The sequence below is a fragment of the Sturnira hondurensis genome, unplaced genomic scaffold (assembly GCF_014824575.4).
Source record: "Sturnira hondurensis isolate 20B ecotype Veracruz unplaced genomic scaffold, ASM1482457v3 Scaffold0021632, whole genome shotgun sequence".
NCBI lineage: Eukaryota > Metazoa > Chordata > Mammalia > Chiroptera > Phyllostomidae > Sturnira > Sturnira hondurensis.
The window spans coordinates 2499610-2524293 of record NW_028094263.1 but is presented as its reverse complement, the minus strand read 5'-3'; the positions used below and the strand labels follow the sequence as shown (position 1 = coordinate 2524293).

The 24684-nt window shown below is 48.2% G+C and overlaps 2 protein-coding genes across 4 annotated transcripts; one reads left to right on the top strand and one right to left on the bottom strand.

Moving 5' to 3' along the window:
- The first annotated feature begins 290 nt into the window (after nt 1-290).
- UBE2Z (ubiquitin conjugating enzyme E2 Z) lies at nt 291-14866 on the top strand. The gene is made up of 7 exons (XM_037033594.1): nt 291-690; nt 2482-2554; nt 4253-4440; nt 7118-7229; nt 9933-10045; nt 10689-10779; nt 12870-14866. The coding sequence occupies exons 1-7, from the start codon at nt 380-382 to the stop codon at nt 13038-13040; spliced, it is 1059 nt and encodes a 352-aa protein (XP_036889489.1). The 5' UTR covers nt 291-379; the 3' UTR covers nt 13041-14866.
- Nucleotides 14867-16111: 1245 nt separating this feature from the next.
- SNF8 (SNF8 subunit of ESCRT-II) lies at nt 16112-24213 on the bottom strand. 3 transcript variants are annotated; one of them, XM_037033595.1, is made up of 8 exons: nt 24064-24213; nt 23669-23719; nt 21741-21879; nt 20756-20860; nt 19297-19369; nt 18284-18425; nt 17289-17363; nt 16112-16340 (listed from the first exon to the last, which is right to left on the bottom strand). In XM_037033595.1, the coding sequence occupies exons 1-8, from the start codon at nt 24115-24117 to the stop codon at nt 16203-16205; spliced, it is 777 nt and encodes a 258-aa protein (XP_036889490.1). In that variant the 5' UTR covers nt 24118-24213; the 3' UTR covers nt 16112-16202. The 3 variants fall into 3 exon arrangements, with proteins under 3 accessions (XP_036889490.1, XP_036889491.1, XP_036889492.1); XM_037033596.1 differs by having other exon boundaries at nt 24000-24071; XM_037033597.1 differs by lacking the exon at nt 24064-24213 and adding an exon at nt 23923-23966.
- Between the last annotated feature and the right edge of the window lie 471 nt (nt 24214-24684).

Genomic DNA, 24684 nt, shown 5'->3' with positions numbered 1-24684 from the left:
TCTGAGGGTCGCTCTCTTTAAGAGGGAATATCGCAGTCCGGTTTTCCTCCTTCAACATTTGAAAACCATTGGAATTGGGTTCTCAACTGCACCGAGGCGCCCCGGGACATGCCTAAAGACCTTGTCCAGCAAACCGCGGTGCCAACCATCGCAAGAACCAGAACCCGTGGTCCTCCGGCTAGGAGGACCGTGGGTGGACACTCTTGCAGAACCCCTCTCGCTGGTTGGGGCGGGGGTGGGCGGAGCCAGCGCAGCCAGGCTGTGGCCTCGGAGGGTGGGGACACTCTGGCCCCGCTCTCGGTGGTGAGAAAGACAGTGCGAGCAGCGGCCGCTCTGGTCGGCGGACGCGCTGCCTAGCAGTCCCGGAAGCGAAGCAGTGATGGCGGAGAGTCCGACTGAAGAGGCGGCGACGGCGGGCGCCGGGGCGGCAGGCCCCGGAGCGAGCGGAGTCGCCGGTGTTGTCGGCGTTAGCGGCAGCGGCGGAGGGTTCGGGCCTCCTTTCCTGCCCGATGTGTGGGCGGCGGCAGCGGGTGGGGCTGGGGGACCAGGGAGCGGCCTGGCTCCGCTGCCCGGGCTCCCGCCCTCGGCCGCTGCCCACGGGGCCGCGCTGCTTAGCCACTGGGACCCCACACTCAGCTCCGACTGGGACGGCGAGCGAACCGCGCCGCAGTGTCTACTCCGGATCAAGCGGTGAGCCGGGATTTTTCCTTCCCCAGCCCCAAGCTCCGGGGCTCGACCTTCCGCGCCCCCCCAACCCTTACCACTACAGCCCTCACTCTCCCTTGCCACCTCCGTGCTCCCCTCGCAGCCGCCCAGCTGCAAGGCCCACTTCTAGTCAGCCGGGAGAGTCGGGACCCGATCCCCCACATCCCCAGCCCCTAGCTCAACATCCACCAAACCCCTACTCGAGTAGCCCAGGTCCGACCCCGCCCCTCGGCAGCCTCCCTGGGGCCCTCTGTCTCTACTCCGGACACCGTCCCCCCCATACCTCCCGCCTGAAACCCGACCCTTTAGCGCTTCAGTAACACCCCCTCTCGCCCACCGTTCCGCCCCTGTACCCCCTTCCCACCCTAGCCTTTCTAGGTGCTGCGTGGAGTCCCAATCCATCGGGGTCCCTCTCTGTCGTCTCTTCCTGGCCCTCGTTTTTAATGCAGACCCAGATTGCTTTCCCGGCCTCAGACTCGAAACCAGCCTTTCTTTTTATTCCCCTTTTCCTCAGATCCCCTCCCCGTAGTCCCTTCCCAAGTCTAGTTCACTTCTCCCATGCCCACAGTCTTTCCTTGAACCACTTTCCATACCCCCAAAGCTGTCCACTCTCACACCTGTTCCTGGAACTCAGGCTTCCTCCCCTCAAGATATTTGTAATACTCCACTCAAGATATTTCTTTCCTATATTTTTTGCTCTGGACCATCAGGTTTATTTTTCTAAGTAAATAATACCCAATGCAAGCCTAGGAACAAGGGCCTAAGTCGATTTTGTTCTTGCCTCTGGGCAACTGATCTTAGATCGTATCATTTAACAGACAACATTTTTTTTAAATTCTTAGCATAGTACCTGTCACGTAGGACCTGTTTCCTGCTGACCACGCTCCCTTCACAGTCCTCATCGGAAAGTTCCCATCCCCCACTTTTCAAGTCCCTTTAGAGGTATCTCTACCTATGTTTCAGGGTTTCCGTGAAAATTAAAGAGCACGTTGTGTGTAAAGTATACCTGGCCCAGTGCGTGACATGGGGCAGTTTTACATTCCTTACATACCATTGAGTTCTGCCTATACTTATTTCCTCTGCTCCAGCTGTTTGCACTTTTCCGTGTCGTCATGAAAGTCCCTAGGCTTTTCCCACCTAGAATGCCCTCCTTTAGACCCTCACTCACAGCTGATGCATTCTCGCTCGTGAGATAGGACCTAGAAATCTCACTTCTAAGCAGCCACTGCATGTCATCTTCCAGCTGTGAGATTCCTGCCCTATTAGTCTCTTGGGCGAGAAGATCATTGCTCCCTGTCAGCTCACTTGCTTCATATAATCCCCTTGCTAACAAAGGTCCACGGTGGTTTATGGAATTAGTTTTTTAGTGGGGTTGATGGTGCCTTCCCAGTTACTAAAAAATCTTCCTTTAGCATTTAGCTGTAGTACCTGGGAATCTCGGGGGTGGGGAGTGAATGAATTGCCATGTGGGAGGAAGTGAGAGTAAATGGGATGTGGCTTTTCCGGGTGACATCTGATGCCTTTGGGATCTCTGATTTTTTTGCCCTCTCCTTACCCTCCCCCTGAGGAAACAATGCCCCTTTGATAATAATTTGCTCTCTGTCTGTCTGACTAGCACTCAGCTAGTGCAGCAAGACAGTGCAAACATCTGTGGTACCAAGCACCACTCTCCTGAACCCTGGCCTCACTGAGGTGGTAACAACCATCCTGTTCAAGGGATTCCCTTTTTTTCTCCTCTCCCTCCCCTCTCCCCCACCTCCTCTTGGTGTTTTACAGGGATATCATGTCCATTTATAAGGAGCCTCCACCGGGAATGTTCGTTGTACCTGATACTGTTGACATGACTAAGGTACGTAACTTGCTGGGGGTCGGGGTTTATTGGGAAATTGGGCCCATAAAGTTGGAAGAGCCTAAAAGAGATTATCCAGCTCACATCTCTGATTACATAGGAAAGGAATCAAGCCCCTAAGAGGGTAAGGGTCTTGCCCAAGGTTACACAGTGAGGTGGAACAAGCTTTGCACAGGTGTTTTACTAGGGTGCCGGTAGGTTCTGGTTGCCTTGGAACATCCCAGTTTATACCTGTTATTCCGGCGTAACTATTAGTAAGGTGCTCCTTCCACTTCCACAAGTGCTCCGGTCTGGATGATAAGTTAGGTGGTCACCCTGTCCATTGTACTGCCCAGCTCGTCCCCCATCCCGCCACTCTTGGCCTGTACATGTGCAGCAGCTGTGAATCAGGGTAGCGAAGGCTGGAGGTAGGGCAAGCGTGAGTGAGCAGTGTTGGCAGTGAAAGGGCATCATTTAGGCTCCTAACCTGATGTTGGGACGAAATCAGATTGCCTAAATCTAGTGTTTAAATGAAAACTTACAGCTTCCATTTTCTTAACGGTAGAAATTCAGATTTGGTATTGTTGATATCTGTTTTGTTACGAATAGGTTTCTCTTTCAATTAATTTTTTCTTTTTATGGGATTGGAAATGTTTTTCCTCGGACATCTTGTCCGCCATCAGGTATCAGTGTTAAAATGCTAGTCCCTGGGTCCCCAGAATTGACGCCATGTCGATGCCAGTTGAGCTTGCTCTTCCAATGACTGAGCTAAAAGAAAATGGAGGGTGTCACCAGGGCAAGGTAGGGACTATCCCCTGAGGCATTGGATCGCAGGTCCTTTTTCCTCTTACTGTTCTATTTCTGAGCAGACTTAACATGCCTGTGAGCCTTTGTAGAAGAATAACTCAGTTCAGGTTGGGGAAATCTTGTTCAATAATTAGGGCTAGAGGGAGAGAATTCAGTGTTCTGTTTTAAGTGCTGCTGCATTTTTTTTTCTTTATTTTTATCTTTTAATTAACCTACAGTGTTGGGGCAAGTTCTGGGGATGGTCTAATGGCTTTGAGTAGACCGTGACTTCTCCCCATTTTTCTTTGTACCTTTGACACAGCCGGGTGGGTGATGTGAGTTTGTTCCCCTGCAGAGGAAGGAGGCACCCTAGGCCTCCATCGCAGCCCTCCACTCTGCGCGGTCACTGGTGCCGGTGCTGTGGCTTCCAGTCCCTTCCTACTTTTCCATCCAACTTGCCTCCCCTTTTTTGCCACATAAATGCAGGGTGGAGTTGCATCATACGCACATTAAACCTGGGCAAATCCGAAAGTATATACTCAGAAAAAAAACTATTAAAATTAAAAATGCCAGGATAGTACTTTACAGATGCATATTTTGCACATCGGTGTTCTGTCCGTTATGTGTTACACCGAACACTGACCGGAGAGTCTGAGCAAAAGCCATGCTTGAAAGGAGTCTTAAGGATACTCAGGGGCGATTTTGACTAGAGGGAGTTTTCACCTTGGGCTCTAACTTTAGAATGGAACCCCGGAGTAACAGTTCTAAAAGTATGAATGTGAGTGAGGGCAGGCTGTTCATTCTGCATGGAGAGGATATGGAATGTGGATACCAGATGAAGGTCCTGCTTCTGACGTGGGTAGCAAGTGGAAGCCAGGAGGGGTTGGGATGGGACATTGCGTCACAATTTTGAGATGGGGTTTTATTTTACAGATTCATGCATTGATCACAGGCCCATTTGACACTCCTTATGAAGGGGGTTTCTTCCTGTTCGTGTTTCGGTGTCCGCCCGACTATCCCATCCACCCACCTCGGGTCAAACTGATGACAACGGGCAATAACACAGTGAGGTTTAACCCCAACTTCTACCGCAATGGAAAGGTCTGCTTGAGTATCCTAGGGTAAGAGGAGATTTCTAAGTGGCCAAGTTGGTTGCTAGCAAGTAATTACTCTAGGCTTTTATCAACCAGGGTTTCTCATCTGAACTACAGAACACAGAAAATAATCGGGGCGACTATTTCCTCCACTCTCCCTGGGGTGGTACATGACGAGTACGATTCTGGATGCGAATGAGAAGTTAATTCCCCGCATGGTGGCTGCCTCGGTGAGGTGGTTCTCCCGGAGCAGCAGCAGCACCTGGAGACTTGGAGCCATGCAGACTCTGGGGCCCCACCTTAGACTGACTGTACTAGAAACTGGGGGGACGGGGGCCCAACAGTCTGTTCTACAAGCCCTCCAGGGGACTCACGCACACTGTAGTTTGAGAACCACTCCCTCAGGGCATCAGGGCTTAATTCCCCTCCAAACAGGTTGAGAAAGGCTGCAGGTCTGTGCCATTCAGGATTGTGGGTGTCTTATTTATGAGTCTCTCAATTAGTGGCTTTGGAGGCGGCGGTGGTGGTGATGGTTATGATATTTTAACAACTGAATGAAAAATGTCTAAGGCTGGAAATCACATCGAACACGAAACACAAGTTTTAAGTGCATTTTGTGTCTGGGTGCTATCGAGATTTTGCTTCATATAGTTTCTCGTATGTTCCTTTTCATTGCCTGAGAGGGTTAAACATTCAGAATGAAAATGTCTTCTAGTATATTCGGGATTGGTCTTATAGTGTGGTCTGCATTTCCCTGGGGCAGAGAGCAAGTGCAGGCTGCAGTTGAGAGAGTTGCCCAAACTCGCAGTGCTGTTTTCTTCCTTCTTGTCCATCAGTTTCTGGATCTGTGTGAAGACAAGGCAGCTGACGCAACTGGAGATGTGGGTTTTTTTTTTTTTTTTTTCAATCTCAGATCTAGGAATGTGTCCCGTGATTGTGGGTGGCAGTGAGGAAGTCCTGTAAAGCAGGCTGTCCTTAAAGACGTTCTTTACCTTGCTAGGGCCTATAACTATCTGGGCTAGTAGGGTAGTGGTCTGTGTAACCCACAGTGGTAAGGAAATTTAGTTGTCACTTATGTATGAAGTTTATTCATGAAGGTGGGTTTTTTTTTTTTTTTTTTTAAATGAATGTATGGCTGCCTCTCGTGCGTCCCTGCCATCCCCTGCCGGGACCTGGCCTAATCGAACCACAGTAGTCTGGTTCGAAGGCCTGCGCTCAATCCACTGAGCTACACCAGCCAGGGCCTGTTTTTGTTGTTGTTGTTTTTTTAGATTTTTTCTTATTTATTTTTTAGAGAGGGGAAGGGAGAGAAAAAGAGGAGAAACATCAGTGTGTGGTTGCCTCTCATGCACCCCCTGCCGGGGACCTGGCCCATAATCCAGGCATGTGCCCTAGACCAGGAATTGAACTGGCGACCCTTTGATTCACAGGCTGACACTCAACCACTGAGGTTCTCCTTTATTAGGCTAACATAAAATTATGTCGAGTAAACACTAGCTGACAATAGAAATAGGGGAAGTAAGAGGGTAGGGTGAAAGTGGCAGAAGTATGTTGGGTGGAAATGGGAGAGCTACCCCGAAATTGAAAATTTGCCGTGAAGAATCAGAGTAGATAATTCCCATGTGTTCTTAGGTGACTATATTCACTTTATCAGCCTCATTTTTTTCCTTCCAACCTAGAAAAAATATTGGGCCGACTTACTGACAAGTTTAATGAAAGTTTACCATGTTTACTTGAATCCGTGGGTATGTGAAGCCTTAGCAAAAGTTTACAGTTTTGTGGGGAGCAAAGCTGAGGAAAGAGCAGGTTGAAAGGCACCGAGGAGCAAGCTCTGATGACGTCATTGTCGCACATCCCGTCCTCGGGCTTCCCTCAGTTCCAGTGGAGAAAAGGGCACTGGCCAGTTAACTGGAAGAAGCAGTCCTGGCTTGGCTTGTGTTCAGCTTCCAGCTCAGGCGCCATCTATTCGATTACTAAAAATCAAAAGTAAATGTCATTAATGTCTAGCCTGCCCTCTTCCTCTGAATGCTCGATCAGATTTATGAGAGAGGAGCAGTGTTGGTGTTTCTCTCTTATTCAAGTTATTTTTCATGTATTTTCAGACCCTCCACAATCTAGAAGTCCTCCTTAGTCCCTTCCTGTTCTTTGGCAGAGTTCTGTAGTCTTCAGGGAATTTGATACTCCTTGGGGGCTTGATAGAGAACTGAGTCCCGAGGAGGCCCCCACGTAGCCTCTAACCAGATGGCTTCACTCCCCTCTGGGCCTCTGTGCCCAGCTTCTCTCCCCTCACTCACGCCATCACACCCAAATAAGTAAGGAAGCTTTTTGAGATCCACTGAGGTTAACATTTTTACTCCCTTTGGAGCTGTTTTCTTCCCTTATTTCTTTCATTCTGATGAACAGAACCTTCTCTGGCTACTATTTCTTTCCTAGCCTGAAGAAAATCCCTTCAAAGTTATCTCCCTTGCCCTACCCCCTTTTCTTTTGTCTCACTTGATAAGAGGATTAAGCCCTTGACTGATTTCTGGTGAATGAGGGGGAGACAGAGGCTGGGAAATTCCCGAGTGTTAATAATGAAAGAGAAACCTTGAGTAGTTAAGGTTGTGCTGCTAGGCCCCTGGGTGCTTGTGCATTGGGCTTTCTGGGACAGCCTTTCCCCATCTCTCCCCGCATCCCTCTCCGTCCCCTCTGGTGTGTTTTGCAGTACATGGACTGGCCCTGCCTGGAGCCCAGCCCAGAGCATCTCTTCCGTGCTTATCTCCATCCAGTCCCTGATGACCGAGAACCCCTATCACAACGAGCCTGGCTTCGAGCAGGTAAGTACAGGGCAGCCCAGCCCTGGGGCGTGGGATACTGGGTTTTAAGACATGAGAGAGACCTGTCTGCTTAAGGGTTTCTGGGTTGTTTTTTTAACCTGACTTAGCCCCACATATTAAACTTGTCAGTATATAGGAGAAAAAAGAAGCTGGCATGCATGCTCCTCATTAATGAGTTTTTTCCTTTGTCAGTTACGATAACACTGTCAAGTTATTTCCATTTGACTTGGATTAATCTACCATGTGGAAGTCAGTGGAGTCATTTGGAAGTTAGTTCTGAGCCTGCTTTGTGGGGGCTGTTCTACTTGTATCCAGTGGGTTCTTCTGTGTGCCGCCATTCTCTGTGTCGCCTGAGGTGATGTCAGGGACCACTGCTGAGCCAGACATTCTTTGGAGTTATAAAGTAACAGTTGACCCTTAAACAACCTGCAGCCAAAACTTCACATACAGCTTTGGACTCTGTAGTGGGCCCTTTGCATCCACCAATCCAGCCAACTGTGGATTGAAAACAGTACGTAGGATCTGTGGTCGGGAGTGTGAAGATAACGTTTTCAGTCTGCTTCTGGTTGGCTCTGCGAATATGAAGCCTGCAGATGAGAAAGGCCAACTGTATTTCCCGGGGGGCGGAGAAGAAAAACACATGTAAGCGGACCCATACAGTTCAACCCTGTTTTGTTCAAGGTCGGCTATACCATTACCTGCAGAGCCGAGGAGCTAGTCATTAGCTAGGGCAAGAATGGTAGTCAGCGCTGCCGAAGAGAAGGTAGAGGAAACTCACGTTTTCCAAGGGTATGTTATGTGCCAGACACTGCCAAGTTTTTATATATAATTTCTTAGGTAATTTTCATAATAGCTCTGTGAGGTAAATTATTATCCTTGTTTTCAAGGTAATGATGGCTTATAGAGGTTAATGAATTTTCACGTGGACACTCCAGCTCAGGGTCGGATCCAGGATTTGCACCCAAAGTTCTTCCATTTTGCCAAAGTGCCTTCCAGCACTTAGTCCCAATGATATTGCCAAAGATAATAATTCAGTCGGGGTGATTAAAAGAGCTTAATTTGTTTTGAAACTGTTTGAGATATCACTGAGATTGATGAGTCTTCTGTAAATCTGAACAAAGAGAAATACACCCTTTGAGATATCACTGAGATTGATGAGTCTTCTGTAAATCTGAACAAAGAGAAATACACCCTTTAAGAATGAACAAAAATTATCCCCTAAACCATTCTTTGCAAACATATAGTATATTGCAGGAGTAGGTAGAAGTGGAAATGGACTTCATTGGCTAATAACCAGGATGCTGACTTTTAGATCTTCCTTGTCTTTAAATTGAGCAGATACGACTTATTTTTAATACTTTCAGATGTTACAGTTCACAGCACTCTCTTGTCGTGGTAGTTGTTTTTTTCTTTTTTTTTTCCAGTTCTCCAGGCAGGAAGAATTGCCAAACTGTTCCATTTGTTAAGCAGTTAGTTTCAAATACCTTTTTAAAAAATAACTAGAATGGCATAACAATACGACGTGTAAATCTGTTAGGCATCGAGTGACTTTCAAAGTCTTGGAACCAGATTGAACCCACCACCCTCAGTTCTATTCCACACTGTGTTCATGTGCTACCTGCTGTTTATCATGTTAGTGGCTGAAAATCCATCCTCAAAAGATAACATGTCATCAAAAGGGATATACTGCAGTTAAAACTGAATTACCTACGTTAAGCCAGTAGTTTGCATTGTATTTGATAGGTGTTGGATACTGTGGTTTTCTTCAAATGTTTGAAATATCCATGCCCTGGCTGGTGTAGCTCAGTGGATTAAGCATAGGCCTGTGAACCAAAGGGCACATGCCTTTGGCTGAATTCCCCGTCAGGGCACATGCCTGGGTTACAGGCCATTTCCCAGCAGGGGATGCATGAGAGGCAACCATACATTGATATTTCTCTCCCTCTCTCCTTCCCTTCCCCTCTAAAGATAAAACTAAAAAAAAAAAGTTTAAAAAATATGTAAAATATTCCAAAGCGCCCGTGAGATTTTGTTGTGGTGTGTTTTGGGAACCATAGTGAGAAGGCCGAAGGTGTGTGTATCTTTCCTGTTAGTGCTTTTATCAAAGACTTTGTCGGAGGCCAAGGCTCTGATTCACCAGGGTTGGTGGGAAAGCGAACATTGAAGAGCAAAGGAAGAGGTTAAAGGAGGGTTGCTTCCTCCTATGCTCCCTTTTGTTCATACCCACACATTCAGATCAGCTTTAGAGACCAAAAGTTGGGGTTTTTCTTTTGAAAATTTCAAGCCTACTTCTGATAGCTTCGCAGCAGTTGAGTTCACGACAGTAGAACCCTACAGACGTGTGAAGGGGTTAACCAGGAAGCACCCATCATAGACTCCAGACTGAGTCCTACCATCATCTATGCATAATTGGTATTTCCCACTTAATCCTTACCTGAGAGGCCTTTCATTTCAGGTTTTCGAAAATCGGATGAATCTAGTTTGCTGCTTATATGGGTCAAATGACCCGGTGGAGGATGGGTATTGGTATGTACCAGGGATGGTAACAGTCTCAACAGGAGGCCTTGTTGCTCTTTGGGAAAGACTTCCTCTCAGTTCATTTGCTTAGGTCACATGCCCCACACCAATCCTGAAGTCTTCCCATTGGCTTCTCTCTTTGCCTGAATTTTGTACCTGGGTACTATGGTGTCTGTCACATTACAGGAGAGACATCCAGGAGACAGCAAAAATTATAATGAATGTATTCGGCATGAGACCATCCGGGTGGCAGTCTGTGACATGATGGAAGGAAAGTGTCCCTGTCCTGAACCCTTACGGTATGTGTCTGGAGAGCCCCGTTGGTACTTGCATTCCTTTTGAAGATTTAGCTTGTTCGGACCTTTGAGAACTTTGGGAACACCAGAGGGAAACCGAAGAAGCAAGTGGTTTAAAAGCATGTGGTTTATACTTTAATGTGGCTGAAGGTTCCCAGGAGGAAGTTCCGAGAGAGCTGCTCTGTTCTTGGAGTGTCAGGCCTCCAGTCCGTGCCCTCAGGGAGCCCCCGGTTTCCAAGGACCTGGACACATTAAAGACACAGCCAGCTGTTCTACAGCCAAATGAGGTGTAGAGCACCTCGCAGCAAACCATTTCTTATCGTTTGAGTTTATTTCTTGATTATTAAAACTGGAAGAACAAAGTCCAGAGTTAATGAAAAAAACTTCCTTGGGACAATTTTGAATAAGGATTAGAATTAGGGAAGGCCTATGGAAAACCGACAAGGATGAGCAAGACATGGGTTGAAGGTGAGATTTGAATGGTTGGTATTAACAGTAGCTCGCATTTTATAGTCCCTAAGGTATAAGGAAAACCAACCATGGGCTTCGAAACGCTAGCTGTTTCGTTTGGCGTTAAGCCTAGATGGTGAAGGGGTGACCCCTTTCCGCCTGGTTCCCAACGTAAGCGTCTCTGCTTGTTTTCCAGAGGGGTGATGGAGAAGTCCTTCCTGGAGTATTACGAATTCTATGAGGTGGCCTGCAAAGATCGCCTGCACCTTCAAGGCCAGACTATGCAGGTAATGCAGCCCCTGCTGTTGACTCCAGGGCCTTCCAGCAAGACCGTGTAAAATTCCCCTGCAAGGGTGACATCCACATCTCTCCTAGAACCGAGAGCCGAAAGGAACCTGGTTCAGTTGAGTAGCTGAGGCCCAGAGAGGAGACTGACTTGCCTAAAGCCATTTGGAGGTGGTTCTAAGGTCCTGACGTAAAGTAGGTACTCATGAGTAGAACCTGAATCATCCTTTCTAGCCTGGAACTCCTTCCCTTCTTGGTCAGTAGTCCTTTCAAACCAAGAACATTCAGCTCTCTAAGAATCTTAAAGAACTGGAAGTCATTTGTTGGAATCCCATCCCTAGCTCAGAGGGGCATTAAGAGAAAGAAGGCTTAGACAGGCATTGTGTGTGTGGTGTTAGGAGTTAAATTCCTGTTACAAGAGGGTAACCAATGACTCATTCTCTGCCTCTACTGGGGGAATGTGCTTGTGCTTCCAATCAAAACGCAGAAGTTACGGCTTGTTTTACAGAAGAGGTTCTTATCACAGCAGATTGCAGGTGGGCTCCAGTATGAACAGCCTGTCTGGTAAGAGGGTGAGAGCCTTAGTCTTGAAGGGCTGGTTCTCATGTCTTTTGGATCAATTTACTGATGGTCTTGCTTAGAAATACAGTGAGTTGGGTAAGTGACTAGGACCTTTTAGGGCTCTCTCCATCTCTTCTTAGACTGTTCCCCCCAGCCCTTTGGCCACCCAGCACCTCCTGCAGTAGGAGTAAATGTCTTATTTCTTCAGGTGCTGCTTGGAAATGTTAGTTTCCCTATCTGTCCTTCAAGGACTCTCCACCCACCTGCCACACTTGAACTCAAAGGGCAAGGCCAGCTCAGAGTGTATTGGAGATGCAGCATGCCGTGGTTTGTGCCCCATCAGGAATTCTCATTGTTGGTACCTAGCAGCAATTCCAGTATGCAGTCTATTAAGGGAAAATACCTCACGATGGGGGAAGGAAAGGGAGGAGCAGGATCTGGGGAGGAGGAGAATGGGTGGAAATGGAGCCAATGATGAAAGAAGGAAGATTTGGAAAATCGGCAGCTCCCAGAGTAAGTGCGGAGGTCAGACTTTGGGTGATGTAAGCCTCCTGCGTGGGAAACGCCTGTTCTAGACACAGCGACTGGGACTTGCGTCCACTGGTCCCTGATCACAGACAGAAGAGTGGAAGGAGTTTATGTGGGAGAAGCAGATGCACTGTGAGAAGGAAAAACATGTGCCTTTTTGTGACTGCCAAGGAAAGAGGTCTCCAGTTGTCTGAGACCTGGCCACTCTACTTGGCTGCCATGGCTCCTGTGTAGCCTTTTAAATTCCTTCATTATATCCTCCACCACAACCACAGTTATTTTTCTACTTTAAGGACAGTTAACGCCTTTCCGTGTGATGTTTGGGCGGCCCTAGCATGATGCCCAGAAACCTAGACCAAAATATGGTGACTGATCCCTGGGATACAGGACCGGTCCGAGCTCCTGAGTTCTAGACCCGTCCGTGACCTTAGAAAAGCACATTACCCTTTTTGAGTACAGGATGCCCTCACTTTATGTTGTTACATTCTCAGAACTGCAGCAAAGCAACATACAAAACCAAGTTTACCGTAGTCTAATTGATGTAAACAAGAGTAAGTTCCTGGGCATCTCATCAGTGTTACAACAGAGACGTTGATCCAGGGCAGTGTTACTTGAAGGCCTTCTGTGTAGGGAACGAAGAGTAACTCTCCCTTTGTGTAGTTTTGAGGTTAATTGGAAACACAGGCACGCTTAATCATTACAGTCCCCATCTTGAATTCCTCTTCCCCGTTTTGTCGTGTCCTTAGTGTTCTGTGTACTACTGGCTTGCCTTTGAGGAATGCATCACCTTTCAATGTTGGCCCGAGACAGGCCTGCCCGGGGCAGTAGATGTGCCACAATGTTCCTGAACAGAGATGACCTCATGTGCCCTGTGTGCTGTGCCCCGCTCTGTTCCTGTGACCTAGAAGTCGGACACGAGTTTCATACGGGCCCAGCGCCGTGCTCTCTAGGGTGACCGCTCAGACTTGACTCTCCCATCTCCCTTGTCCCCTTCTCCCCACAGGACCCTTTTGGAGAGAAGCGGGGCCACTTTGACTACCAGTCCCTCTTGATGCGCCTGGGACTGATTCGTCAGAAAGTTCTGGAGAGGCTCCGTAATGAGAATGCCGAAATGGACTCTGACAGCAGCTCATCTGGGACAGAGACGGACCTGCACGGGGGCCTGAGGGTTTAGACCCTGCTCCCCTCTCCCTCCCCCCACTCGAGAGTCCCAGCAAAGGTCCTTCCCCCACCCCAGGGATGGAGAGGCACTGTGTATCTCCCTCCAACGTGACGTCATTCTGCAAGATAGCAAGAACCAAGCAAGCTTGGATCCCAGGGTGTGGGGATGGGGAGTCTGTTCCGATCTGACCTCCTTGGCTCTCGAGCATCTGGGGGCTTCGTTCATCCCATATCAGGGGCCAAGGTACCTGTGCAGGAGCACCTAGGGTGAGGGCCTTTGGCAAAAGCAAAACAACCGACACACCTCTCCACAGGGCCAGCTCCTTAGGGGTAGGTGGGAGATAGAAATTGCAATTCCAAGAGGGAATGTGCCCAAATGATTTGTGGGGTAACCGGAAGGGAGCTGGGGTGGGGGGCCGTCTGTGACATTTAAGCAGTCTGGGTGGTTGTATGTGTCTCTTCAGTCTTGAAGCAGGGCTTCCCCGTGCCCTTTTCCTCCTTGCCTCTCTTCCCCATTATTTCCCATGGGCAAGCATAATTTTGTTTTCCCTAATTTATAGTCACTGTTCTAGACAGACCAAAGAGAAGGAACAGTGGTGGAATCTAGGCTGCTGATCAGTGAGCTTTACCTAGCACCTGAGCACCTTTCTCTCCTGTTGCCCATTGCCCCCCCCCCCATTTTGAGATTGAAGACAGAAAATAAATGATAGGACTGAACCAAGTTCTGGGTAAAGCCCTCACAGGCACCGTAGGTAGCTGGAGATGCTGTTTGTTCCCCAAATCATTGGAAATTCCCCAACTCCGGCAGCTGCTGGGTGTATGGGTTAGAGCCACTAAATAGGATAGTCTCTTACAGACTTTCCTAAATACCAGTCACAATGAGGGTATTTCTCCTGGGTGTGGTGAGGGCAGAGTGATGCTAGTCCTATTGTATTTTGCTTGGCTGTCCTTGTGGATTTTACCCCAGCCTATAGTCATCCTTCCTCACTTCAAGGCCCAGGGACTAGTGGGGAGCAAGGGTAGCCAGTAGAGATTGGGGCAGGAGATTTCTAGATTTCTGGAGACTCCTCTCTCCCCAGCCCCTCCCAGCTGCTCTTTGTCACCTGCTCTGATGGGTGTTTGCCTGGCTGTGTTGCTTATCTGTATTTATCTGCAGTGATCCTTAGCTGGTTGGCTGAGAAAAATATGCTTTAGGTGCGCTGTGATGCTGGGCAAGGAGGGAACCCACCCTCTCCCTATTTGGTGTGTTCTCCCTGTGCTTTCCAGCGGCTCGTTAAGGCCTCCCGTGGGGTGTTGGCCCTCTGAGTGACATGGCCCCGTCAGTAACCAGCTGTGTGTGGGGAGGATAACGTGTTTTCTGCTCTGCCCGCCTGTCTTGTGTGTCGTGGTACTTGCCTGGGAGGTGTTGGGAAGGAGGTTGGGCACAAAGGAGGATGTCCTACTTGGGAGGCCAGGAAGCAAACTGCACAGGAAGTGGGTCTGGGGAACAGAAGTTGACCTTCGGTATCTAAATGTTGGGTCTTTTCACGAGGAGGCTCAGAAAAGTCACCTGCTTCCAATTTCCCTCTTCCGTTCCCAGAGGTAGGACAGGGCTGGGAAGAATGCCCTCTGTCTGCTGGTCCAGTGTTGTCTGTCATCCATTTAAGTGTTCCCACTTTCAAGTGACAATCCTCTTCCTGGCCCTGCCATGGGCAGAGCACGTCTGGCATACTGGCCTGACTTTTACGCCCTAATCTTGAGGAAATATATGCACAGGAGTCAAGAGATGTCTTTATATCTGACTGTACATAAATGAAGTTTTTTTTTCCTTTTTGGTGCAATAAAGTTTGTTTGGCAGAAGGAGGAAGCGCCAATGGGTGTGGGAGGGCTTGTGTAAAGGAAGAGCGGGGTACCAATCACACATCTTGCTGAGGCCGGGAAGTGCTCAGTGAAATGTCTGGAAGCTAAAACCAAGTTACATGCTGTGGGTGGGAGCAGGGCTGCTGGTGACAGTTTTCCACCAACCAGAAGTAGGGTCTTTTTTTTTTTAAGACATTGGCTCTGACAGTCAAGGAGAGGGGTGCCATTGTAGCCTCAGTGGCTTCCACAGGGAAAACCTACACCGAAACTGGAAAGTGACCACGACCTACAAGGACAGACAGAGGTAAAGACAGGCTTAGGCTTTACACTGGTAAGGGTGGTTTAGGATGGATAACCCACTAGGTTTGTTTTCTATACTAGACCACCCCTTCCTCGGAGTTAGCATTCAGGCTGCAGGCTGGGCTTAACTAGCCTCCCTGTAGCTCCACCTTTCCAACTTGCTGTGTAAGACCTTTGCTCGTCAGTGCAGAGGCCTTTGTCTGGACCGACCAGCCTGTGCCATGTGAAGTGCGGGCTTGAGTTAGTGGGCCTAGGCTCTAGCTTTGGCTCTGCTGCTAAACCTGGTCACTGGCCAATGAGATTCCTTGTCTGCCAAGTTAAGGATACCTGCTTTTTTAAGGTGGTTAAAAGGATTAAGAGGTGTGTGTAGAAGTGGTCACAGAGCAGGTGTTTGGGGGTTCTCTTCCCACTGCTAAGGCTAGTAAGGACCTAGTGATCAGTTCAGGAGAGCTGGTCGGGAGGTTGAAAATACCACATTCACTATCAGTTGGTTTCCCTAAAATCTCATTGTTTTCTTCCCTCTAACCACCATTTAACATTAACTTCTATTTCCTTCACACTCAGTCTGTCATAACCCGGAACCTCTTCAAGAGGAAGCTGGAAGAGCGAATATAATCTACTAGCCTATTAGGATCTGCTCATTTGAGATAAACATTTTTATAAGGAAGAGGTTTGGATTAACAGGCTGTAATTTGTCTCAGGGCTACAAAGGGACGGAACTGTCTAGCCAGGAGACAGATGGCCTTCCACTGTGGACTTGTAGATGACCCGTGCAAGTCATCTGATGTGCTCGCTGTTACCTGTGTTACTCAGGTTATCCCCACTGGATAAATGAGGTTTTCTCCAATAAAGATGCAATGTGAAGGCACTTTAAAAAGAAATAAAGTAATAAGTGAAGAATATTGGGGGAAGAAAAAAATTTGGAACATCCTTTCTGTGGGTTTGTTTTTTTTTTTTAAAACAAAGATGTCCAGTTTTTATTCACCATCAGGTCCTCCCTTTCGCCTGCTGCCGCCCCCACTTCCACACTCCAGGGTCAGGGGAGGGCTTCTCTGGCCTCCTCAGCCGTAATCTCCTGGGAGTAGAGGTCAGTGAAGAGAGCAGGCAGCCAGTAGTGGGCCTCCCCTGGGGCCTGCAGGTCCAGCCAGGCCAGCCCTTCCTTCAGCAGGTGTTCCTAGAGGGAAAGGAAGTCATGTGAAAAAGGGGCGCTCCCACCCCACTCTGGCTTCAGTGGGGTTTTCACTTTAAATCTACACAAGTGCCTTCACACACTGACACAGACTGGAACGATCTGTTCGGCCTTGACCTGTGCTGCTGGAAAAGGGTGAAGATGGGAGTGCGATGTTGTGGAGGGGACGGAGGGCTGCAGAAATACCTGCTGTACGTCTTGGAGCTGATCACAGACTCCATGCAGCGAAATGGAGATTGCTACCTTTCAATTAACTTCCTGGGCAACACGTGTGGGTAAAACTTTCTGGAGAAGTTAATGGAAGGACATTGTTGCTATGACAATGGACTCTGTTCCTACAGCTGGAAATAGGCTCCAGATGGGCTGGTTCTGCCCAATATTAAACAGATGTGTGTGCTAACATTACAGATGATGTGTCCATAGGTTCACTGGATAAGGAAGAAGGTACTAAAACCTACATGTCCATGCTACTTACTCCCTCTCAGTAATGTCTTTCATTAGTACCATGAAATTTGTATACATAAAACTATACATGCAATAGTATATGATTATAGGTACATATGCAATACTATATAATTTAGATGTGATTGCAAGTTGTTAGTACCTTCCTTCATTATGAACTGTTAACTGCCAGTGTAAACTATGTTGACCATCTGACCAAGTCCTGCAGTTCAGGAGAGAGCAGGTGTCGGTAACCGCCTAGAAGTGGCTGCCTGGCTCTGCCCACGTGTCCAGTTTAGAAGCCTGCTTTCGAGTGCTGCCTCTCAGTGCCACCTTCAAAGAAATGCTGGGGTTACTTCTCGTGCGACAGCAGTGGCCTTCAAGGCAAGGGGCCAGCAGAACAAGGCTGAAATTCCGGTCTGTGTGGTTCCTGACAACCGACTCCTCCCACCTGGGACCCATCTTTTCCAGGCCATTCTAGAAGTCACATACCAGCACTTGCCGCGCTCTTTCGGTCTCCCATTTAAGACTGGCTTTGATGTCGCTGACAGTCACGTAGCCACTTTTCTGAAGGAAGAAGAATGGGGACCGAGTCAGTTGCATGTGCTTTCCCTGAGTACCCAGCATCTGCCCAGGGATGACCGACTTATCCAGACAGCAGGAGGAACGGTCTGTGGGCAGAGAAAGCCCCTGAGCAGAGAAAAAGACTGTTCAGAAGTCCCAGCAGTGAGGGGGAGAGGAAAGGAGAGGTGACTTCCAGCTAACAAGGTTGAGTGGTTCAGTCTTAAAAAGCAGAGTCTCTGATACTAAAACAATTTTTACTTTTCTCAGAGAACTCTAGAGTGTGACAAGGGAAGGTTTGGAATGATTAACTGATAGGAAAAATGATTAATGGTGATAATCATTAACTGTTCATACTCTAAAATATTTAGATATTCAGCCCATTCGGCTCTTGCCATGTCACTGTACCTAATCCCCAATCCAGAAAAGCCCCTCCCTTATTTAGTTTTGCTCTACATTACAGAATTTAGAAAAGTGAAGCTGTCTTCCGTAAATAACATGATAAGGATGTGGGGAAGGACAGCATATGCTGAAGGCACGCTGAGGAAGGGAGGTTGGCAAACAAGATTTAGCATTTGTTTTAAAGACTCCATAAAGCAGTGTTAAGAAGACACCCAAGAGCCTGTCTGCCCAAGGAAATACAAGTAGATGTCTGCATGTGTCCGCTCCACTAGGCTGTAAGCCCCCTGAGAACAGGAACTACGTGGTTCCCATCTTTACAGGGCCTACAGCCCAGCCCAGTGCTGTGCACTGCAGCTGCGCAATAAACGTCTGCTAAATAAGCACAGGTCTGCGTAGTGCATCCCTCAGACAGCTTCAGCAGAAAGACTGGAGTGACTGAGAGATCGAAGGCATTCCAGAACCTCCTCCCAGATGGCCCCTGCCACGTGTGTGCACACACACCCTCTCAGAAGGCACAGCAGTACCTCAGCCAACTGCAGCACCACGGTGTGATCCATATTGAGTTCAGCTGGAACAGACTGAATGAGGTAAGTGCCGCCCACAGGGATGATGCCAAAGCCAGTGCCAAGGGCCTTTAGTTTCTTGATGGCCCTGATCAGGTCGTCCCTAAGGTGAGGAAGAGCTGCTTCAAGACCCTTGGCAGAGCAGGCCTAGCAACAACTCGGGTCCAGCGCTGCCCTGGGCATAGAACGCTGACAGAAGACCCCAGAGGCTGCACAACATTTAAACAGGTGGGTCAAGAGAAGGTTAAAGGGCACCACATGGTGCCTGGACGTTCAAGGGCATGGTCAGTCTCTGCACATAGCAAACCAAACCACTTCAACAGTGGACAGAGGTAAAACTCAGGCCTGCAGGAGGCCACCAGGAAGTGTGAAGGAACACGCTGAACGTGGGAGACCACAGAGTAATGTGAACTAGGGCCAAATCGAGACAGCCTGTCCACTTTAATAGGCACAATCCAGAACTGTCCACTGCCATTTGGGAATTCAGATCCCGTACTGCCAGACTTTGATTTCTTAGTTGACAATTCAAATTAGGGTAAAAGAAAACCTACAAAATGTGCAGACCGCATATCCAGCCCACATGCTAACAGCCTTTTTTACCTTTTCTCAAATTGGAGTCAATTTATATCCATCTTCTGACCCCAACTCCCTTCCCTAGCCTTTCTCAGTGCCTGCTCTATTCTCCCAAGAATGTTTAACAAAATACACAGGTACGCATGAAACAAATACTTAGAAAGAAATACACCAAAATACTTAACAGCTGTATTCTCAGTTGAGAAATATGGGTGGGCTGTTTTTTTTAATCTCTCTCCATATTTTGAGTTTTTCAAAATAAAAACTTCTTTTTCTGATCATAACGAGGAATAAAAATGATTCCTAAACTATCCTAGACATACAAGCAGGAAGGAGAAATAACATCCACCTGATTTTTAAAGCCCTCTCTATACGCCACGGGGCTGGAAGTTAAGACCTACTGGCTGACATCCTGGGCGAATTTGCCCCTTCCTTTCAACACCTGTTGGTGTAGCTCCTCCAGAGTTATCAGACCTGTTGGAGGGGGGCAGAAAGCAGACCGAGGATTACCTTTATGGCAAATAATAATAACAATAATAATAATAAATTAATTTTTTAAAATACCCCCCCCCCCAAAAAGGGCAGCATCATCTTTGGGAAACTAAGCCCTGGCCAGACAGATCAGTTGGTCCAAGTGTTGTCCCCATACACCAAGGCTGTGGGTCTGATCCCCAGTCAGGGCACACACACGAAACCACCAGTGAATGCATAAGTAAGTAGAACAACAAATTGGTGTCTCTCTTCCTCTCTCCTGTCCTCTCTCTCTCCAAAATCAATAAATAAAATTTTCGAAAAGAAAAACTATAAACTGATCTCTATTGACATCAATGCGGTGTCTATAACCAATATTTTTACCATTTTACTGATTTGAGAGAGAGATTGATGGATTTTTTTCACTTACTGATACATTCATTGGTTGATACTTGTATGTGCCCTGACTGGAGATCAAACCCACAGCCCTGACATACCGGGACGATGCTCTAACCAACTGAACTACCTCGCCAGGGTTATAACCAATGATTTATAACTAGTTTTAAGTTTTCTCTTTTTTAACTTCAAGAGACCATTTACTGTGCTTATTAAGATGATGCAGCCCTGGCTGGTGTAGCTCAGTGGATTGAGTGCGGGCCTGCGAACCAGAGGATCGTGGTTCGATTCCCAGTCAGGGCACATGCCTGGGTTGCAGGCTGGTTCCCTGCAGGCCAACTCCCAGCAGGGGACGCACGAAAGGCAACCATACATTGATGTTTCTCTCCCTCTCCTTCCCCTCTAAAGATAAAAATAAATAAATAAAATCTTAAAAAAAAAAAAAAAAAAAGATGATGCTACCAGCCCTTGCAGGTGTGGCTCAGTGGACTGAGCACTGGCCTATGACATGAAAGGATGCCAGTTCAATTCCTAGTCAGGGCACAAGCCTGGGCTGTGGGTCAGGTCCCCACTTGGGGGCGTGTGAGAGGCCAGTGATCTACGTTACTCTCGCACACCGATGTTTCTCTCCTTCCTTCTCCCTTTCTATCTGTCTAAAAATAAGTAAATAAATAATGAGATAACATTAATGGATGACCACATTTAAGGTCCCATTTTGGACAGCACAGACACTCGGTTGGAATCACCACACCCTATTTTCCTGCCTCCCTACTATTTTCTGCAATGACTAGGGACTAGACCTTCCTAGCTAAAGATCTTTGGAGAAGGAAGACAATCATTCCCTTGGCCATGGAGACCTACCAGGGATACAACTGCATGAAGGAGCTAAGATGTTTCTCAAGACATTGCAGGTCTGCAGAGCGCAGGGTGTGAAAGGTACCCTGTCGAGGTTCTCTCCCTCTCGGAGAAGTCCACAGAACTAGTCACCCTCACCTCCATTCCGGTGCTTCAGGGCCAGGCACACTTCAATGATCTGGACACCCAGCTCGTAATAGAAGTCTCCCACGCCCAGCATTTCAGACCAAAAGCCTTTTCCAGCTAAAAGACAGGAAAACAAAAGCTAGGTTATTCATTAATTACACCTCTTCTTTCAAAGCTAGATTAAAACACCTACCCTAGGGGAAGTCTTCCCTGCCGGCCTAAATCCTTCCACTCTGTTTACTACTTAGGATCCTCAGCTCAGTCTGACTCTTGGGAATTCCTGCTCAAGAGCAGGCTCAGGCAGTTCTAAAGCGCAGGCGTTCTAAAAGGCATCTCTATCTGGCTGCTGATTCTGGCTCAGGATACTATAAAGATGAGTTTTGCTTTCCCAAAGCCTACAGTGAAACGTAATGGGACACATGGTCCAGACAAGGCTGAGAGAAACGCGCAGACCAAGCATTCAAAAATCTACTGAAAACAATACTTTACTGAGTGAAAAATGCAGGTTGTAGAGTCGTAATTATAGCATTAATCCCATGTATGTAAAACAAAGTTTATAAATACGACAAAGGTGTCTAGAAAGATATAGCTTAAAACTGTTAGGAGCACTTCATCTCTACAATCATAGGACAGAGTCAGAAGGCTTCTTTCTCCCATTTTTCTGTCATTTGTTGATTGTATGATCACATACTACTTTCATTAAAACTTAAGTTATTTTTTTTAATAAAGGGGAAAAATAGCCATAAGAAATTCCACTGTGCATCATTCAAGGGAAAATCGTGTACACTGGCTTCTCAAACTGCATTCCAGCCTCTCCATCTTCCCCATCAAAGTGGGCACTCAGCGTCCTGCTGGGCACTCCCTAAAGACAACACTTTCTGTATCTCCCTGCAGGCCCTTCTAGAAGATGCCTCTGTAACAGCAGAGATGACAACTAGGTAGCTCTGTCCCTTTGGAATCCTAGGAGAACCCTAGACTCCCAAAGACAACCCCTTACAGGCCAGCGGGTCCACCCCAATGGTGGCGCACATGTCCTGGAACTGCACCCGGAACTCGGGATTCTTCCGGATCTCTTGTTTGTGCTTGCTGGCAAATTCCTCCAGGTTGGTCTTGAACATGTCCAACTGCTTCGACATCTGTAAGATGGACAAGGGGGAGGTTAAGGGGCAGCCTACCTAGGTGATAATCAGATGCCAAAAATAAGTCACTGGCCAAGCGGCAGGGCAAACAGCCTAGGTCCCCAGGCCTGCCATTATTCTGGTTTTGTCCTCTTTCTTTGGACCCCTGCTTCTCCTTCACAGTTCTGCTGTCAGCAGAAATGTGCTGCTATAATGTTTCCTCAATTCTTAAACACACCTTTTTTTTTTCCACGTATTCCTGATCTCAAGTCAGGATGCATCTAACAATCAATGTGCACAGCTAATGGGATACTACTTTTTTTAGAGAAAGGGAAAGGGAGGGAGAAGAAGAGAAACATCAATGTGTGGTTGCCTCTTGCACACTCGCAACTAGGGATCTGGCCCACAACCCAGGCATGTGCCAAAACTGGGGATCAAACCGGCAACCCTTTTGTTCACAGGCTGGCACTCAATGCTCTCAGCCACACCAGCCAGGGCTGCAGTCCTTCTTTTTCCCAGGAAAACTGAAGACAAACTAATAACCCATTTTATCTTAAAAATGGCCCTGGCTGGCGTAGCTCAGTGGATTCAGCGCGGGCCTGCGAACCACACGATTGCAGTTCAATTCCCAGTCAGGGCACATGCCTGGGTTGCAGGCCAGTTCCCGGCAGGGGACACACCAGAGGCAACCATATATTGATGTTTCTCTCTCTCTCTCTCCTTCCTTTCCCCGCTAAAGATAAATAAATGAAATCTTTTAAAAAAATGAAGGGATGCAGCATTCATGCAGTGGGAAATATTCAACCACTGACAGAAAGGCCGGCCAGGAGAGAAAGCAAGGCTGCCGTGTGTTGGTGTGGTCGGAGTTGGGACCTCCTGGAGGAGGAACTCCAGACAATGATTCACTGAGGGAAGGCTGTGGATCCACCAGATTCCATTCCAAAGCTAAATACAAATCTTCTGAGGGGCTTTCTGACTTCCTATTTGTATTACTCCTTCTCACAAAACCTATCTCCTACCCCACCAAGGGTAAGCACTTTTGGCCCAGTATCTCCTCATTTGCTACATATTAGAAATTTACACACTGTTATAACCATTGTTTCCTGTTGTTGCCTGCATGCCATCTGCCCATGAGTGGGAGTTTCTGAAGAGCACAGCCTGTGTCTATTATCTTTCCTCAGCTCAAGGGCCTATTTCCCCGTCCTCTTCTTCACCAGTTACAATCACTGAGTAAATTCAGGGCAAGCACTGAGAAGGGAAGTGTTAGAAAAAGAGACTGCACAGGGGCCACACCCCCATCACCCACACACACTTCTGGAGCGCACTTAGTTGTGATGGTGGTGGCGGTGAGTGCGCAGGTTAGGTAATATTTCCATGTTGTTCTTAGACACTTAAAGTAAAAACTCCAAAAGACCTAAATCAAACAGATTTACCACTTACTGCCCGCGTAACCTTGGATAAATGAATTAATACCTCAGGTCCTCAATCTTAAACTAGGAAGAAGAGTGCTCTTTCCTTATACCATGAATAAACAAGATGGTCTATATAAGGAAAATGGGCACATGCCTGGGAGGCTCTGAGCATGTAACCACTCCAAGACGTTAGTTGTTGTTAATAATATTAGTATTAGTATTAGTAGTAGTAGTAGTAGTAGTAAGTCACCTAAAAGATCTGAGGAGCCCAGAAATCAAGACTTGCCAAGCAGCCTATTTTTAGTTCAATCCAAACAGCCCAGTTTATGTCAAAGGGCCCTGCCTAACCTTGCGGGGGTTTTCCCTTCCTGCCTGCAGCCTTCCAACCGACTCACCTGGGCCAACTGGTCCTCAGCCAGCACAGTCCCCCGCTCCTTATACTTGGCCTGTCAGACAAAGAGACCAGTATGAGTTGAGAGTGGACGCTGTAGGCTCCCACTTGTACTGCCTCGGCTGAAAAGAAGAGGGTCTCTTAAACGGTTCTTAGGGAAAGGGACGAGGAAGCAGAGTGGACGACTCATCTGCAGTCAAATTTGGGGATATGGGGGAAAGGGCTGGTGGATCTGGGGATGCTGACATTGCAATCTACCGGAAGTTGGAGAAACTCCGTTCCCGGGGACCCGAGAAGCCCATGCCAGACTCTGTCGGGAGGCGATTTGAGCGTACAGTGCTCCAGACTTCAATCTCCCGCGGGTCAAGGACGGCTGTGGGTCCGCCTTCTGTCCCTCACCTCGGCTAGTTTCTTCTTGGCGATGGCGCCGGCTCCCACCCCGCGGCGGTGCATCCCCGCCGTGGGCCCGCGGGCCGCCCCGCTGCCGGGACCCCCAGTCTCGGCTTCCCGGGATCTGCCGCGGGCTCCTCAATGCGGAAGCGCGGTCCGTGCGTCATCTCCGCGCGCCGGAAGCTACGCACCGACTTCCTGCGGCGGGGCTCCGGGTCTCCCACCGCGGGGGGCCAGGGGTTTTTTTGCTGGCTGCCGAGTAGCCGGGGACGGGCGGTCTCCGGATGCCGACCCCGGGCTGTCTTGCTGCAGCCCTGTGTTCCCCGCCCAGTGGACGCCTCGGACCCTTTCATCCTCTTGTGACTGCCCCTCCACTACCACCCCAACCACCGATGCTCGTCGGCCGGCCGCTCGGTGGTTGGGCACCGAAGGTTCGGTATAGAACAGAAACCAGAATCCATTCTGTACTAGTGGAGCTTACCTGTGAAAGTCACACGCATAGATTCTAACCGGCGAAGGCCTTACAGTTAAGAACGTGGACTCTGGAATTAGAGTGCCTGGCTCCGTAGCTTACTTCCACTGCATACGGTCCAGTAACTTCAGGCAAATTCCTTAATTTCTTGTGTTGCA